The sequence below is a fragment of the Muntiacus reevesi genome, chromosome 2 (genome assembly GCF_963930625.1).
Source record: "Muntiacus reevesi chromosome 2, mMunRee1.1, whole genome shotgun sequence".
In the NCBI taxonomy this organism is placed as follows: Eukaryota; Metazoa; Chordata; class Mammalia; order Artiodactyla; family Cervidae; genus Muntiacus; species Muntiacus reevesi.
The window spans coordinates 65,261,553-65,278,719 of NC_089250.1; the positions used below are offsets into that span (position 1 = coordinate 65,261,553).

Genomic DNA, 17,167 nt, shown 5'->3' on the forward strand with positions numbered 1-17,167 from the left:
TCAAAACACACTCTTGGCAGTGGCACCTTGCAAATAAAACCTTACTTTGCTGCAAACACCCGCTGTTAGCGCTTGGCTTTCTGTGCGGCAGGCACATGAGCCCTTGCTCGGTAACACAGTGTGGTAGCCAGTAGCCACCTGAGGCCACGGAGCACTTGAAATGCAGCTAGTTCTAATTGAAATGGGCTGTCAGTGTAAAATACATACTGCATTCCAAAGACTTTGTATGAAAAGAAGAATGTAAGATATCTCACTCATAATTTTTATGTTGATTATGTGTTGCAATAACAATGTTTATTATATATGTTTATTAAACATGTAAGTTTCAGACATATTAGGTTCATCAAAATGCATTACTAAAATATATTTTACCTGTTTCTTTTTTTCATAGGGCCACTAGAAAAATTTAAATTGCATATATGGCTTGCATTTGTGGCTCACATTATATTTCTACTGAACAACACAGGTCTTAGGGGAACTGAGTTGAAACACATCAATTGACCAATTCAGCATATGTTAGGGTCTGTTTAAGAGATACTTGGTCCCCACCCTTGAGGACTTCAGACAGGAAGTGGGGGGCAGGTATATCAACATGGAACTAAAAGTCACTGTGATAAGTGTTTGAGTTAGTCCATGTTCCAGGGTTCTGAGAAGAAATCTGGGTAGGCTTCACAAAAGAGGTGACTTTAATGTGAAGCATTATAAAATGAATAGGAGTTCATAAGCTGGGTAAGGAAAAAAGAGGGGCACTCCAAGTTAAGAGGCTGAAAGTGCATGGGATGTTAAAAGAGAAACAGGCACTTCATTCTGATCTGAACACGGCTGTTTGGAGATGGGATTGGAGAAAGAGCTAGACAGTTGTAGAGCTTTGAATGCTGGTTAAATTTAGATCTGAGGGAGGCACTGAAGCTAGGGAAAGACTCTTAGCATGAAGTGGCTTGTCCAGATGCTAAATGAGCTCACCCACTCACTCTCCTCAAAAGCATGACCAGACCTTGTTTGAATGTGAAAAATAAATTTTATTTCAGTGCTTGCTGTTTGTGGCTCAAAAGCACATCTACTGTTTGCTTGGAACCCGAAAGCGTTTATAAAACTATAGGGAAATAGAGCAATATTTATATAGAACGAATATATACTGGCTCATCTTGTGCTTCTTCTTGTGCAAAGCAGAACGTTCTAAGTGTATCAGTGTGACTTTCTCCAAGTCCCTCTCTGGGGCTTGGGGGCTCCCTGGAGGCTCTGACCCCACTCCAGTCACAGAATTCTCTCTCACTTCCCTCCTCCAGGCTGAGGGAAGCCCAGTCACGTGGAGAGAGTAAGGAATAAAGCCAGAGACGGCAATTCAGGTGGGGTCCCCGAGCTTAGTCAGGGGGGCAGGGGCTGTGTTCCAGGACTCTGGCTCTTCAAAGAGGAGATGGCTAAGATGCCAGCCTTGTTGGTGGGTGATCAGCATAGGCAACTAAGGCTATTGTGAAGTCTAGGCATTGCAGTGGGTGGGCTCATTGTTAGGACGGGGGTTTCTAGGGGGGTCTCTTTCCCCCTAGAAATGGGCTCCGAAGGCAGATGCCTGGGTACAGGTGGGGGACCCAGACACGACTGGGGACAGGAAGGTGGCCATGGTCATGGTCTCACACTTCAAAGCATCCTGGGTCTGTGACCCCAAGGCTCTGTGAAGCCCAGGAGGAGGACCCACTGTCATTGGTGAGGCTGGGTCATACAAGGCACCGAAGTGCAGAGCTGGGAGGACCTTGGAGATGAGCTAGTTCAACCACTCCCTGTGACCAAAGAGGAAACTGAGGCCCAGAGGAGGCGAAGGCAGTAGTTGGCCAGACCTGGGGCTCGAACCCAGGGCTCTAAGCCCTCCCCGCCTCCTCATCCTAATCAGGTTCCAAATGGCCTCTCGGACACAGCCAGGTCAGGGCTGGAGTGGTGGATGGGGCACTGGACTCAGAGTCAGAAGGGCCAGGCTCCCTTCTTGTGCCTTGACATTAGTCAGCCTTGCAAATATCCAGGAGCCCAGAAGCAGGGCTGGCTGCCTCCCTTCTCCGAGCCCAGTCTCCTCACTGAGAAAACAGCCCCGCTCTGCAGTTTCCCGTGGCGACTGGATGGGCTGATGGCTGTGTGAACACCAGTGAGCCCAGGAAGTGCCAGGCACTTACTAGGTGCCTCACCATTGTGAGAGGGTGGGGGGAGTACTGGGTCAGGGCTGCTTTGATGTGAGATTTGGGGTGTGGTCTTCCTGGGACCCTCCCCATCTGCACCTGCTCAGGCTCTGCCAAGGGCCCCTGGGGTCTGGGCTCAACCTGGGGAAGGGGTTCAGGGTACTCTAGGGAGCTGAGTTCCTTGATCGGGTCACTGGGCACACTTTTTTTGCATGCTCCCCGGAAAGGGGCTCTGACGTTGATCAATCAGTATGGCGGGTGTGAGTGGCCTTTTAAGGGGCCTCTGGGCTGGGAAGGGAGGGGGAGACAGCCTACCCCGCAGGCCCAGTCAGCCAAGAGGAGGCCTCCCACAGTGCAGGCACAGAACATCCCTCATAGGTGAGGGGCGTGGGGAGCCAGGTTCAGGGGGACAAGGTGGGCGGGAAGTACATTCGATTCCAAAGGGCCCCGCAGGCAGCCCACCCCTGCCCTGAGGTCTGGGGCCCAAGGAGGGGCAAGTATTGCTCAGTAGCTTGGGATAAAGATTGGGGTCAAGTTGGGGGCCCTTGGTGCCTGAGGTGGGGCTGGCACGGGGACCCCTTAGGAGGGGCCAACGATGACGTTCCTGAAGCCCTTCACGGCCTTCAGCCGGTCGCTATCGAAGTTCACCACCAGCTTGTGGCGGCCCGCGTAGAGGGGCAGCAGGTCCACCCTCACCTTGACTTCCTCCCCCGCCTCCACGGGGTCCGGGCTGGGAGAGAGAGAGAGAAAGAGGGTGAGGACAGGGGCCCTGGCCTGCTCGCCATGATGAGGCCAGGTCGGATGACATGTGACTACTGAGATCTCAGCCCAGCGCCTCCACGGAGGTACAGCTTAATAACAACAGGATAAAACAGGCCCCGCTCATTGCTCTCAGGGTCCTGGGCCATCCGCCCTCCTGTGTGTGTGTGTGTAGGAGAGTGAATGGTGTGCCAGGGTGTAAGAGTGTGGATGTTCACATGACCACACGCATGAAAATGCCCTGAGCTGTACATGTGATTTGTATTGTATACTGTAGGCAAATGATATGACAACAAAAAAGTGAAAAACAAGCGTGTATGCTCATAAGCGTATGTGTATACAGACATTTATGTGTGAGGGTACACGGCACAGGCATGCGTGTACACCTGTGTGCGTGTGAGGACCTGTGTGTCCTGAGGCGGGGATTTAGTGACTGAATGTGTACCTGTTCAGGTGTGTGAGCTGTGTGCACGGGATGCAGCTGATGTGTGGGTGTTTAGACATAGACCTATGTGGATGAGTGTGTGGGTGATGAGAGGAGGTGGTTATAGTCCAGGGCTCGGTGTCCAAGAGCACCTGTCCCCTCCACGAGCGTCCGCCCTCTGCTCCCAGGCCCCAGGTGGGAGGGATGGGCCCTTACATGTCCACGGTCTTCTGCTCCTCGATCAGGCCCGCCCCCTCCACGGTGAAGGCACAGCCCGACAGAGCCACGGTGAGCGGGTTCTGCAGAGACAACTCAGCCACCAGCTTGCGGTTCTGCTTGGGCTCTCCCAGGATCTGGAGGAGACACGGGGCAGATGTCAGGGGCAGCAAAGAGGGAGAGGGGCCCAGAGCCCCTCCAGGGCAGCCAGAGCCCCAAATGAGCCATCTCCATCTCTGCTGCAATTTGGCCCCACGTCTGCGCAGCTCCGCCGCTGTCATTCCTCGCCTCGCCCAGAAAGCGTGGATGATGACTCTTGCCCAGGCCTCCTCCTTCATGGAGCTTCGGAGAGGCTCCACGTGACCCACGGGATGTGTAAAGTGCCTCCTTCATTCTAAGGTCTGGGGTGGAAAAATCAGAGGCTTTGGAAGCAGGCTGACCTCTGTCCCTTCCTTGCTGTGTGACCTTGGCAAAGATACCACCCTCTTTGAGCTTTGGTTTCTTCATAGGAGAGAAATGCCTGACTGCAGGGATCTCACGAGGATTCACTGAGCTAACCTATGCAAGATTCTAGCAGACTGTCTGGCACACAGCACTCACTCTCCACCCCGCCACCCCCTGCTCTTTACCATTTATTTGTAACGGCAGCACTTGGGGACCTGGGGCTGAGACTGCCCCAAGTGAATCACTGTGATGACCATGATGACGCTGATGGTCAGTATTAATCAGCTTTTATTGCACCCTCATGACATGCTGGATATAGTCTATGTGTTTCCTGTAGACGCACAGCTAATCTTTATAACACCCATTTTACAGATGAATAAATAGACTTCAGAGTCTGAGCCCTTAACAACTCCACCCCTTCCTGCCCCACCAGGGTCCCAGGACCTCAGAATCTTGCCTTAGGAGTTTAGCTTTTAAGGGCCCACAATTCTGAGATCCCTAAATGTCATGATCCTACTATTCTGGGATGTGCGGATTCATTCCTAGAGGCTGTGGGTCCCAAATTCTGTTTCATGATGCTTTTCTTTGATGAAGCTAGGATTTGAGGAACCCTGGGGCATCACAGATCTTGAGTCGGCAGGGAGGGAGTTGCATGCAGGTGTGGGATCTGGACCTGGGGACCCAGCCCTTACCCGGATCTTGATTTCTGGATTCTCCAGGTAGATGTCCCTCTCGGCCAGCAGGTAGCTGTTGGCAGCCGGCTCAATGAGGAGGCCCCGCACCTTGATAAGGTTCGACTCGGTCAGGCAGTCACAGTACTTTTCGTAGAGGATTCGAAGGGGGATGCTCTTTTCTGCAGAAGGGGAGAGGGGAGAACACTCATGCCATCTGAATCGTGGCTCCCACCTCTCCCATGGCACCTCCACAGGGCATAGCTGGTGAATGACTGGGCAGGTCCCAGCACTTTCTCCCACCTGCCCTGGCTCCAGCACTCCCAGGAAGGAAGTGGGAGGAGTGGGTTGGGTTTTAATCGTGCCTCTGCCCTTTGCTACCTGGGGATGCTGGGTGAGTCACCCCACCTCTCAGGATGTCCACTTCCCGCCACGAGGTCGGTGGAATTGTACCCATTTTACAAATGAAGAAACACTTCTGCCCATAACTGTTTAAAAGGGGAGAGTTGGTCCTGTTAGGACCACTGACAGACTGTGTGAGCCTGGGGAGACGACCTCCCCTCTCGGTTTCTGCTCGGTTCCCTCTCTGTTCCCGGGAGTATCTGGATCCCACAGGGAAGAGCTAAGAGCAGAGATCAGTTCAGAGCAAAAGTCACACAGCGATGGGGATGAGAACGAAGTGGGCAGGGCCAACCTCCCCACTGCAGAGAAGCAAAGAGTGGATCTTAGCCCCTGCTTCTCAGACAAGAACACGGAAGCCCTAGGGCACCAGGGTCAGCTTATGGGAGGCAGGCAGGAGCAGTGGGAAAAGGCGGAGGAACCGGACTGATTATCCACAGACCACAGAGAAAATCCGGTACACATTTACAGTGGAATATTACTCAGCTATAAAAAAAGATGAAATAGTGTCATTTGCTGCAAGGTTATCATACTGAGTGAAGAAGGACAGAGAAAGACACATATCAAATGGTATCACTCACATGTGGAATCTAAAGAAACGATACAAAGGAACCTATTTACAAAATAGAGATTGAGTCACAGATGTAGAAAACAAATTCCTGGTTACCAGTGCGGAGAGGGGAAGAGGAGGGATAAATTGGAAGACTGGAATTGACATATACATACTATATTTAGACTAGATAATTAATAAGCCCCTACTGAATAGCACAGGGAACTCTAGTCAATACTCTGTGATGACCTGTCTGGGAAGGGAGCCTAGAAAACAGCGTACATGTGTGTATAACTGACTCACTTTGCCAAACAGCAGAAACTAACACAACATTGTAAATTAACTACACTGCAATTTTTTTTTAAAAAGAGAGAGCGAATCCACAGGCTCACGCCAGACCCTGCCTGTTCACGTGGTCACAGAGAACCTTGGGAGAAATCCTTTCTGCCCCTTATGTGTGTGTCTTTGTGTGTGTCTGAGCTGCTCAGTTGTATCCAACTCTCTGTGACCCCATGAACTGTAGCCTGCCAGGCTCCTCTGTCCATGGGATTCTCCAGGCAAGAATACTGGGGTGGGTTGCCATTCCCTTCTCCAGGGGATCTTCCCAACCCAGGGATCAAACCCAGGTCTCCTGCATTGCAGACAGAGCCAGCCCCATCAAACAAGAATGTCGCAAGGATGGTGCTGGGACTCTGTGGAGCCCAGTCAACCTCTCCTCATGTCCCCGTACCATGATGGGAGATGCTGCTTCCTCTTTTTCTGTCGTCTGCTGCCTCCCTCCCCCCAAGAGACTCGAGTTTCCCAAACTCGTCATTCATGTGATGTTTCACATGTCTGAGGAAATCCTCATTATTTGCTCACTATTTTTCTTTCAGTCTCCTTGCTTCAAACTTTTCAACCTTTTCTGCTCAGGGAGTCTTGTTACCATTATTTGCCGCAAACCTGTCTAATTACCATAAGTAGCAGGAAGCTGGTAAAAACAAACACCAGCAAACAAAGTCAGGTTTATTCAATTCAGGCTCATATTCTTGTCTGCTGAGCGCTCTCAGTTCAGGATCTGGTTTACTGTTAATGAGGGAGATTAGCAAGGGTCAGGGGTGTCCAGGCCAGTGAGCACCCGCTGGGAGGTCATCTACAGGACCGTGAAGGCCTGAGCAGACGGCCACCTTCTCTTTGCATGGGTCAAGGTCTAGGTCCTGGCCATGCACACTCAGTGTCCCCTACCCTGCTCTCTGGAAAATGAGTGCCCTGCCCTCTCGTCACTCATTCCCCGGGTGGACCTTCTCCAACCTCAGCTCCGATGATGTAGAAGGGAAAAAAACACAGCTTCTGCCAAAGAGGACAAAAAGGAGTGAAAAATTCCTGGGTCGGGACTTGGTGGAGTGGAAACTCTGACCAGTTCCACAGAGAAGAAGGAAAACACAGTTCTCCAGGAGCCTGGAGGGGGTGGCCCCCACTGTTAACTTTTCCAGGAGGTTGAGGTCAGGGTGGGGCTGGACCTTTGAGAATTGCCATCCACAGGCTAGAAGCCTTGGCCTGGCTTCGGGCCAGCGCTGGCCGAAAGAAAGAAACGTGTGTGGTTAGTGTCACTCATTCCTTAGATGGTCCCTTTGATCATCGCGGAGATTGTGCTGCCCCACCTGGAGGGGTGAGGGCCCCAGAGAGGGGGCGGAGTGCAGGAAGGGGGAGAACCGCTGAGCCAGGAGGACGGCGTAAGGGCCTCTGGTTTCAGTTCAGCTGTCCTAGGCCTGGCTTCCTGTCCACTAGCACATGGAAATCCCCTGGATCTTATCATCAAAGCATAACCAGCAACTCAGCCAAAGTTCAGGGTCTCGGAGGGTGGGAGAATCAGTCTCAGGGTGACCTTGGCCTTGGAGGCCTCAATAGCGCATCCTGGCCTAGCCCCACCTTCCAGCTTGAGGGCAATGCCCCAGACTGCTGCCCTCCTCTGCCTTCTCCCAAGAGGCTGTGCCCCTCGGAGGTCTACGGAGCAGGTGGGACCCCTCTGCTGTGAACACTTTCCCAGGAAGAGACACCAGCGGGCGTGGTTGAAACAGAACAATGCTGTGAGGAGCCCAGATGTATCTGGGAGGCAAAGTGTGACTCAACAGCGGCCTGAGAGGAAGTTACTCTGGCATCCTTGGTTCAGGTTGGGCTTCACCTTATGAAACATATTCCAGGAAAGACACTTCCGCACTTTCAAGCAGTTCTGAATACGAGGAAGAACTGACACAGCCTTCGCACAACAGGGCTGGCGCTCTCTAGAGATGAACCAGGTCTCTCTTGCCTTCCGAGATGGCCCCCACTCTGTCTATGGAGTGGGTTTCCTCCCTGAGTCAACCTTTCACTTATAAAAACAAAAGAAAAGATGAACCAGCCTTTCTACAAATAGGGAAGCGGAGGCCTGGAATAGAGAAGAGAAATACCCAGGAGCTCACAGTCTGCAGGCAGAATTGCAGGAACTAGGACCCGGGTGTGTCTCAACCACCCCACACACCTGGAAGGGGAGTCCTGCCCCTGACTCGGGGCCCGGAGGCAGAGTGAAGACCCCGGTCCTCCGGACACCAGCGAGGTTGGCCATGACCCAGGAAGCTCTGAGCCCGGCCTGGAGAGCACTAGTACAGCAGCGGGTGTTCAGCAAAGATGCTTCTTGTCCCCCCCACACCTGTCTGCACTTGCTCAGTGGGGTGTGAAGGGCCCCACCATGGCCAGGCACCATTTTACATCTTCCAGATCTTTCCGGAACACACATCTCCTTCAGTCCTTACAGCCACCCATGAGGGGCATGTCAATGCCCCAGCTGACAGGTGAGTGTGGTGTGAGGCCGAGACTGTACATCTAGAAGGTGGGTGAGGTTTTTCCCTGGCTGTGGAGTAGTTAGGACTTTACACTCCCAATGCAGGGGGGCAGCAGTTCGATCCCTGGTCTGGGAACTAAAATCCCACGTGCTGCATGGTGTGACCAATAATTAATAATAATAATAGAAGGTGGCAGAGCCAGATTCAAGGCCAAGTTTGGCCTCTGCACATGCCTTTTAGCAGTGAAAGTTTTGGGGCCCTAGCCCTGGTACCAACTGGCTCTGCCCCCAAGGCTTCCCCACTGCTCCAGGACCCTGACAGAGTCTGCTCTATCCTGGCGTGTAGCTCCAAGAGTGCCTGCCGTGGGCCTGAGATAAAGGCCCTAGAGCTGACTGATGTTCTACTCAAACCACATTTCCCAGGTCCTCTCCCAACGTCGACTCCCCTGCACTCCTCATGCCTGCAGGCTCCAAATGCAGAAGCCAAGAAAGGACTGCTGCGGGCACTGGGGGAGGCGGGGTGGTGGGGGAGAGACCAGGCTCCACGCTTCATCACTAAGTGACCTCGTCAGGCACAGCCCCACTCAGGTCCTCCGGCTTATTTTTAGGGAGATAACCAGGCGTGGTGACAAAGCAGGCAGTGAAAGGGATCAAGGGGACAATGACTGTGCAGGCGACCAACCAGGAAAAAAGAGTGACAGAGGGTCAGCCCAGGGGTGAGGGCTGGGTGAGCTGCGGACATCATTTCAGCCCCAAACATGGAAGAGGATCTGCTCCCAGGGAGGCTGGGCCAGGCCCTGGAGCATATGTTTATGCATAAATGTGGAGTCTAGAAAAATGGCACAGATGAACCTATTTGCAGAGCAGGAATACAGACTCAGACATAGAGAATGGCGGGTAGACACAATTGGCAGAGGTGTGAATTGGAAATTTAAGATTGATATACACACACACTACCATGTGTAAAATAGATAGCTAACGGGAAGCTACTGCATAGCACTGGGAGCTCCGTTCGATGCTCTGTGATGACCTAGAGGGGTGGGATAGGGAGCAGGGGGTGGGAGGGAGGTCCCAGAAGGAGGAGATATATGTAAACATATGGTGATTCACTCAGAAAGTACAGCAGAAAGTAAAGCAACTATACCCCCAATTAAAAAATAAAAACCTAAGAAGAGAAGATCAAGGCTTTTCCCATCACTGTTGTAGCAACACTGTCCAATATGGCAGCTTCTGGCCACATGTGGCTGTTTAAATTAAATAAAAACTTTAGTGTCCCACAATTGCAAGTCACATTGCAAGCATTCAATAGCCACGTGGAGCTAGTGGTCACCACACTAGACAGCGCAGATATAGAACATTCTCATATCTCTGACAGTTCTCTGAGCAGCACTAGTCTTGAATCTCTTCTCCCTGAGCCTGAGAACCTCCAGAGGAGCAGGAGAGGTTCTCTAAAGGGCTCTGGGGAGAGACAGCTGCAGTGTGGGTTGCTAGAGACAGAGGGAAGGAATTTACTGGAAGGGGCAGTAAGTAGAGAGTCTGGGAAAGCAATCAGGGGTCACATGAAGATGAACTGAAACAAAACAGAATAGCTGCTGTGAGTACAGGTTCAAGTTTCTGTCCTGTCACTTCCGAGCCGTGTGCCCTTAGGAAAGCTACTTAACCTCTCTGTTGTCAGTCTTCTCAACTAGAAAACAGGCGCCATAAAAGAATCCACCTTCTACTTTTGTTATAAGAAGGAGCTGGGTTGCTATTTATAAAGTGCCAAGGACAGGGCCAGACCCGCAGTGTGGTAGATTGTACATGCTCAATGCTCAGGGCACCATCCAGCCAGTGTGGTCAACAGCTGCTCCAGGAACACAGAACCTTACCGGAGTAGGGCTCCAGGGAAAGGTTGAGCAGATCCTTGGTGCCGCACTCAGGTCCCAGGATCCCATTGTAGCTGACAGTGCGGGCACAGAGCAGGAGGCGGCCAGCGTGCTCCTCGGGGGTGCTGTTGGTGATGTGGGCAAAGACGTCGAAGTCGCAGCCCCTGTTCATGCCCTCGCCCACACGGATCCGCATGGCCACCCCTGTCTCCTCTTTATCAACCACTTTGTTCAGGTGGTTGGCCCTCTTGAAGGCTTCCCTCTCCTCTGGGGACCCTGTGGAGATAGGGTAGACAGCTTTATCACAGCTGGACAGAGGATCAATGAGGAGGAGGCTGGGGGCAGAGCAAGCTGGCTTCTCAAAGTCTTGGTGACTCAGAGCACCCAGAAGGAGCCCCTTCTTTACATTACTGTGCCAGGAGGAGGAAAGAGTATTTTATTTACTTTCCACAAGCAAACTCCTATATATCCCTCAAGACCCATCCCCAAATGACCCCTCCTCCAGGAAGCCTTCTCTGACTACCTCCCCAGGATGAATGACTCACAATACCTTTTGGAGTTTCATAGCTGCCGATTGCCTGCCATGTTTTTTTGGGGGGGAGCCCACTAGGGTTTTTTTCTGTTCATATGCTTACACTCTCAAGTCTCTTGGGGACTAAGCAAGTGTTTCACTTAATATTAAGTCATACCCAATGCCTACAACAGTGCTTCGTGCCTAGTAGGCACTAACACAATTCAAACTTTCTCACCTCCAAGCATTTGCACAGGGACCACTTTTACCTGAAATCCTTTCCATCACTTCTCCAACTGCTGAGTTCTCCAGCAGAACTGCCCCCTTCTTTATACCATTAGTTCTCCCCTATGTGCCTTTTAATTTTTCCCAAGTGTTGTTGGGTATATATCTATTTTTTTCTATCAAATCATCAGATCTAGACGTTTCAGAGGCCAGGGAAAGCATCTTTTCCTTCTGTTTTATCCTTTCCTGCAAGAGCGTGGCCACTTCATAACCAAACCCCAGGCAGCCCTTCAAAAGTCAATGGGGGTCAGATGAGGGCTGCGGTTTCTTAGTCACTTCTGTAAACCCTACTGAACTTGGAACACAGTAGCTGCTTCAAAAATATCTGTCTATTGAATTGGCCACTGGATGTGCAAAATAAACCACATCCTTTTCCCACTCCTGATTTAATATTAGTAGCAAAAAGAAGCTTCATCTTTGTGTCTGACTGAGCCCATCTTATTATCTTTAAGCTTCTTTTGGTCCATTTCTCTTTAAACCTTTCCAATCTACCTTCATACCCACTTCCCCAGCTCTATGTGCAATACTGCAATGATAAACCCTACAGTTTCTCTTTCATGGAGCTTCTCCTACATGGCCCCTCTGGACTTCCAAGCCTCTTTGGCACAAATACACTGCAGTAAAAAGGCATGGAATTGCCCACCTATTGTAGCTCCCATGACTAATGAGTACTGTTAATAAGGGGCTTCCCAGGTGACACTGGTGGTGAAGAACCTGTCTGCCAATGCAGGAAATGTAAGAGACATGGGCTCAATCCCTGGGTTGGGAAGATCCCCTAGAGGAGGGAATGACAACCCACTCCAGTATTCTTGTCTGGAGAATCCCATGGACAGAGAGGAGCCTGGAGGGCTACAGTCCACAGGGTCACAAAGAGTGACACGACTGAAGCGACTCCACACAGATGCACGCACTATTAATAAACATGGACATCCTAATTTTTTGTTACAATGCATGCCTCTCTTATATAACAGCCATCCCTTTCAGTTTTACTAAGAGTCAAACCAACCAAGAAAGTGAGGCTTAAAAACCAAATGGAATCCTTTTGCAGAATATAAAACTCTTTCCCTAAATGAGTAATCCTTGACCATTGCCTCCCCACACACACAGTGTGTGTGTCAAATTTGCACTTGTTTCTATGGAATTTCTTGAAATAGACAGTAACCTACAGATCACTGTCATGTGCAGGCTGCCAGATAAAACACACACTCACACACACACACAGGCACGCACGGCCACCGGGATGGTAAAACCAGCTGCTCCTCTGCAGGGCAGTGATGAGCCCCAGCACCTACCCTCGGGGTACTTGTAGTTGTGGGTGATGTCCTCCCGCTCGTCTCTGCCCACACTCTTCGTGCTGATCTTCAGCCCCACCACCAGGGAGTGGTTGATGGATTTGCGCAGAGACCCATCGTCCTGCCGGATCCAGTCCACCACGTCGGCGTTGACCTCGGCAAAGACGAAAGGAGCGTCGTACTTGGTGCTCAGGTCGCCCTCCTTGATGGCACGAACGGGGACCGGGCCACAGCAGTAAGTCCCTGGGTGGGGGGAGGAGGGACAGAGATGGACCTGGGCTGAGGGGAGGATGGCACCTCCCAAACCTTCCACAATCAAACCACATTGGGTAAAAGCCACAAGATGATACAGCGCTTTGACCCAGGAACTCCATTTCTGAGACGGCGGCGTCAGATAAGAACTCAGAACTCCCAGAGAGGAAGTTCCCCACGGTCTAGTGGTCAGAACTCTGTGCTTTCACTGCTCGGACCTGGGTTCAATCCCTGGTCGGGAACTGAGATCCTAAATCTCACAATGCAGTCAAAAGAGAGAATTCCAGGGGACCCTGGAACTCAGCTTCTGGGATTCAAATCTCAGCACAGCCTCTTATTAGCTGTGTGACATTGGGAATTCATTTAACCTCTCTGAGTCCTGGCTTCACGTGATGACATTTGTACCTACAAATGAGGACTCGCAAACTCTTATCCGCTATGTGTTTGATAAAGAGAAATGTATCCCAAGGCACTTTAGGAAATGAGGGAGCCAAGTGTAGGCAATACTTTACAAGGGCGTGTGTCTGTCTGGTTTCCTGCCCAGAATGAGTAGCAGTGAGTGCCTAACGCAGACTCAAGGAGAGTGTGTTGACTGAATGAACAAGAGAGCTGGTTAACAAGACAGCCTGATGCTTATCTAGGTGTGGTTTACAACTGCCTCAAACCGGTCACAAATTGCAATGTTGAGGATTAGAGGCTCAGTAGCTATATTACAATGCATCTATCTGATGGAACATAATAACATTCAATTAAAATTCAAATCACGGAAAACGATCTGATATAGAACTGCTAATGCTATATGGAGAAAGGAGGGGGCCAGGAGAAAAGGTCATGTGCAGCCAGAGTTCTTAACCTGGGGCCCATGGATCCCCCCGAGGCACAGCAAATAGAATTCAGGAGTTCATGAACTTGGACAGGAAAAAAAAAAACACCTCATTATTTTCATTATACTTTGATAACACTTTTTTTTTTTATTGTGCCAGCAGACCACAAACCACAGTCTTAGGTGCACTTGTGACCTGTCACTCCTAAGAACCACAGATATTTTCATATATCTTTATAGTTGTCACAGATAACTGAAAATAGAGATTATGTTTATCTCTATCAAGAAATTAGGGAAATTACTGACTCTATCACTAGATCATGTTATGTAACACATATATTACTATATCACAAAAATATTTAAAAAATTTTTGATAACCATGTTTCAGTGGAATTCAACCCTTTTTCCACTCCTTATTTAACATTAGTAGCAGAAAGAAGCTTCATCTTTATGAAGGTACTATATTCAATATAGGTGTTATATTGTGTGCATTTAAAATATTATTCTGAGGAAGGAGTCATTTGAAATTATTGGAAACTGTGTATAAAAGTTAATGAAATTTCTTTGGGGGGAAGAGGACAAAGGTGCTCTTTGATTTTTTGTTTCTTTGTGCTTCTCCATATTTTCTGTTTTCCACAATGTGCATGAATCACTTTTCAAATTATAAAACAGGTGCTTCATAAAACACCAGTGAGGCTGCCCCAACATTCAAAGTTCCTTTGGAGTCAGCCAGACCCGGGTTAGCATCCCAGCTCTCTGCCCTTCTCTGGGGAGTCCCTCAGGTGGGTGGGTCCCCTCCAGCTTCTGTTTCCTCATCTCAGTAATGGGGCCACTTCTGCCCAACCCACCTTCGCTCTTCTCCTGGGGCGTGGGGTCGAGGGCCTGCCACCCCTCGTAGCCCGGCTGCAGGTCTGGCCTGGTCATCCACGACTCCACCCAGCAGTGGAAGTTCCTGTTGGGGAAACAAAGCAGAACATGGAGCAGGACTCACGTGCAGACGTTCGTGGTCACCTCCAACGTGCTGTTCACACTTGCCTTGTCCTAAGCTGAGCCCATCACGTCCTCCCAACACTTTGCTCTTCCTCCAGGGGTCCAGCCAGGTATTCCTTCCTACACTGAGAGTCATCCTCAACCCCTCAACCCCTCTGCCCACCTCCTTTCCCCTCTCAGTGGCTCTGCAAGTCCAGCTGACTTGACCTCCTAATTTCTTGATTGACCCTTCTTTTCCAGCCCACAGGCTCTGCCTGGATTCAGGCCCCATCACCACCCACCTGGACCACACCCCACCCCCTCGCTTCTGATCTATCCCCATGGTCATCAGACCATTCCCTTCCAGTCTGAAGTCTTTGGAATCAAGCCCAGACCCCCAGCCTGCAGTGCAGACTCTGGGCAAGGCGTTCTCCTTTCATGTGTCCTGTGTTGATTTTCCTTCCTCTCAGCCTTGGCTCCTGCTGTTCCTGCCTCCCTGGGAGCCTCTCCAAGTCCTGTTTCCTTTTGTCCAAATACTCCTCAACTTTTAAACCTAATTCAGAGGTGACCTCATCTGAGACATCGCCCTATCTCCTCTTCAGGTGACCCTCCCTACTGGGCAACCCCTCACCAGATCATCTCGCTCTTATCACTCTGGATCTCCCCGAACTCGTTGCGGAAGTACTCAATGAGCAGGTTGCTGTTCTGGTCGTGGGCTGAGTTATAGTTGGTCACGACGCGGGTGGGGATGCCAAGGCACCGCAGCACTGGGCGGAAGACATGGTAGAGAGAGTTTAGGGGGTGGGCTGGGGCCCTAGAGACATCTGCTCTGCCTGGGCCTCCACATACCCATCTGTACCCCAGGGAGCACTGTACCCATTGTCCAAGTGGTGAGGTTGTGCCATCCCCTTGCACAGATAATGGTGCCCACTTCACTGATTGCCCCATGTCCCCCTCTCTCCTCTTCACCTCACAGCTAACAAAAGAAGACTCTAAATGCAAACCTGACATTAACAGTCTGTTGCTAAACCCTCAATGGCTCTTCATGGCCCTCAAGGTCAAGGCCAAACCTCCCCTGTGGGCCTTGCCCTGCGGGGTCTGACCCTTGATTACTTCCTGTACACTTTGTTCCAGCCACACTGGCCTCCAGCACTCCTCACTCCCACCCGCCCCAGGATGCTGGCGTAGGCCCATCCTTCGGCCAGGAAGGCCACCCCGCTAGGTTTAGATTACCCCATCATCTGCATTCACAGCAAGACTAGGGATGCATCATCACTCTCAATATATGGGTATGTAAGGGATTCTTTAATTAGTCCTCTGAGGGCAGTGAGTGATCTGCCTTATGTTACAGTCCCAGAGCCCAGCAAGACCTGGCACAGACTAATTGGTCAAATGGGATGAACGAGTGAAGTAGAAAGAGAAGGAGGAAGGGAAGGAGAAAAGGAGTGACAGATTCAGAGCGAGGCGTGAACAGTGGGGTAGGCAGATGAGGCAACAGAGGTCAGGACCCTTCCGTTCCAGCCCCAGCTGCTCCAGGCTGTGTGGCCTGGGGCCATTTCCTTCACCTCTCTGGGCCTTGTTTCCTCCTCTTTGGCTCAGAGTTCAGTGCTCTGGGGCTCCACTGTGGACCAGGAGGGCCTGCACTGGGTCGAGGCACAGCGTCCAGAGAGGCTGAGTGACCGGGAAAGGGGCTGGTGTTGTAAAGATAAGTGACAAAGAGGCAGGGGGTCAAGTGGCACCTACAAACCACAGACTCCTGCTCGAATAGTGGTGCTGGGGGTTTCTGACAGAGGAGATTATGGGTGCTTTTTCCCTTTCGTTTTTTGATATACTTTTTATGTAAAATGTAAAAGTAACATATTCTCAGGGTAAAATAAAGAAGTAACGTCTTAAAAAAGAAGTGAAGCAGAAAGGCCTACTAAATACAATCCGCAGGACTTTTGTTTTACTTTGAGTTTTGATGAGATTGGGTCTCTGAGATGGGGGAGAGGCAGGAATGTGAACTTTGCCCACTGCCTGTTATCAATCAGGGCATAAACTTCCCCAAAAGCCCCGGATTCAGGTCAGGAGATGTGAGAGCCCTAGAAGGCCCTACAAGGAGGGAGGAAGGAACAGCTGTGACCTTCCACCTCTGGCTTGGTTCCTGCGCACTTTGGCCTGGGTAGGGGCCAGACTCTCTGCTGCCCGTGGGAGAGCTGGTGTTCCAATTCCAGGCCTTGCCCCATCATGACAAGCTTCAGAGTACAGATTCCAGGCTGGAGGAGGCTTGCCCCCGCTGACCCAGGAGCAAGGCTCCACTCCTGTCCCAAGGATGGGGTCCCAGGGGGGCCTCACCCTCACAATCTAAGACCAGGAGGCTGTGCCTGAAGCAGGTCCACCTGGTTCCATGCCTGGCTGTGCATTCACCAGCTGTGTGACCTTGGCCAAGCCACATCTCCTCTCTGAGCCTCCACTTCCTCCTCTGAGAGGAGCTAATAATAGCAGCTTGTCGGGATGTTGTAATGATTCAGAGAGGGATGGGTGTGAGCAGTCTGGCAGAACAGAAAAGTGTGTCACCGTGCCCGTCACTGCAAATATCCGTCCAATCACTGTTGGCCAACTAACGGACACAGGGAAAATGTCCCGGGATCCAGCTGAGGAATCCCAGATGCCTCTGGAAATCCCGAAACCCCACCTAACCTGACTGACTGTGCTAACTGACCTCTCCCTGGGTATAAGAGCTCCCTGTGACTTAGGTCAGTTACCACT

At 51.0% G+C, this 17,167-nt stretch overlaps 1 protein-coding gene across 1 annotated transcript in view; it reads right to left on the bottom strand.

The window, feature by feature from the left end:
* Nucleotides 1-427: 427 nt before the first annotated feature.
* TGM2 (transglutaminase 2) overlaps nucleotides 428-17,167 on the bottom strand; it is a 34,544-nt gene continuing 17,804 nt past the window's right edge. The window contains exons 7-13 of the mRNA XM_065921984.1: nucleotides 15,051-15,186; nucleotides 14,299-14,402; nucleotides 12,376-12,618; nucleotides 10,291-10,563; nucleotides 4,698-4,858; nucleotides 3,562-3,698; nucleotides 428-2,892 (exon numbers count right to left, since the gene is read on the bottom strand). Of these exons, the coding sequence (XP_065778056.1) occupies nucleotides 2,742-2,892; nucleotides 3,562-3,698; nucleotides 4,698-4,858; nucleotides 10,291-10,563; nucleotides 12,376-12,618; nucleotides 14,299-14,402; nucleotides 15,051-15,186 (1,205 nt within the window). The 3' untranslated portion in view covers nucleotides 428-2,741. The remainder of the gene's footprint in view (nucleotides 2,893-3,561; nucleotides 3,699-4,697; nucleotides 4,859-10,290; nucleotides 10,564-12,375; nucleotides 12,619-14,298; nucleotides 14,403-15,050; nucleotides 15,187-17,167) is intronic.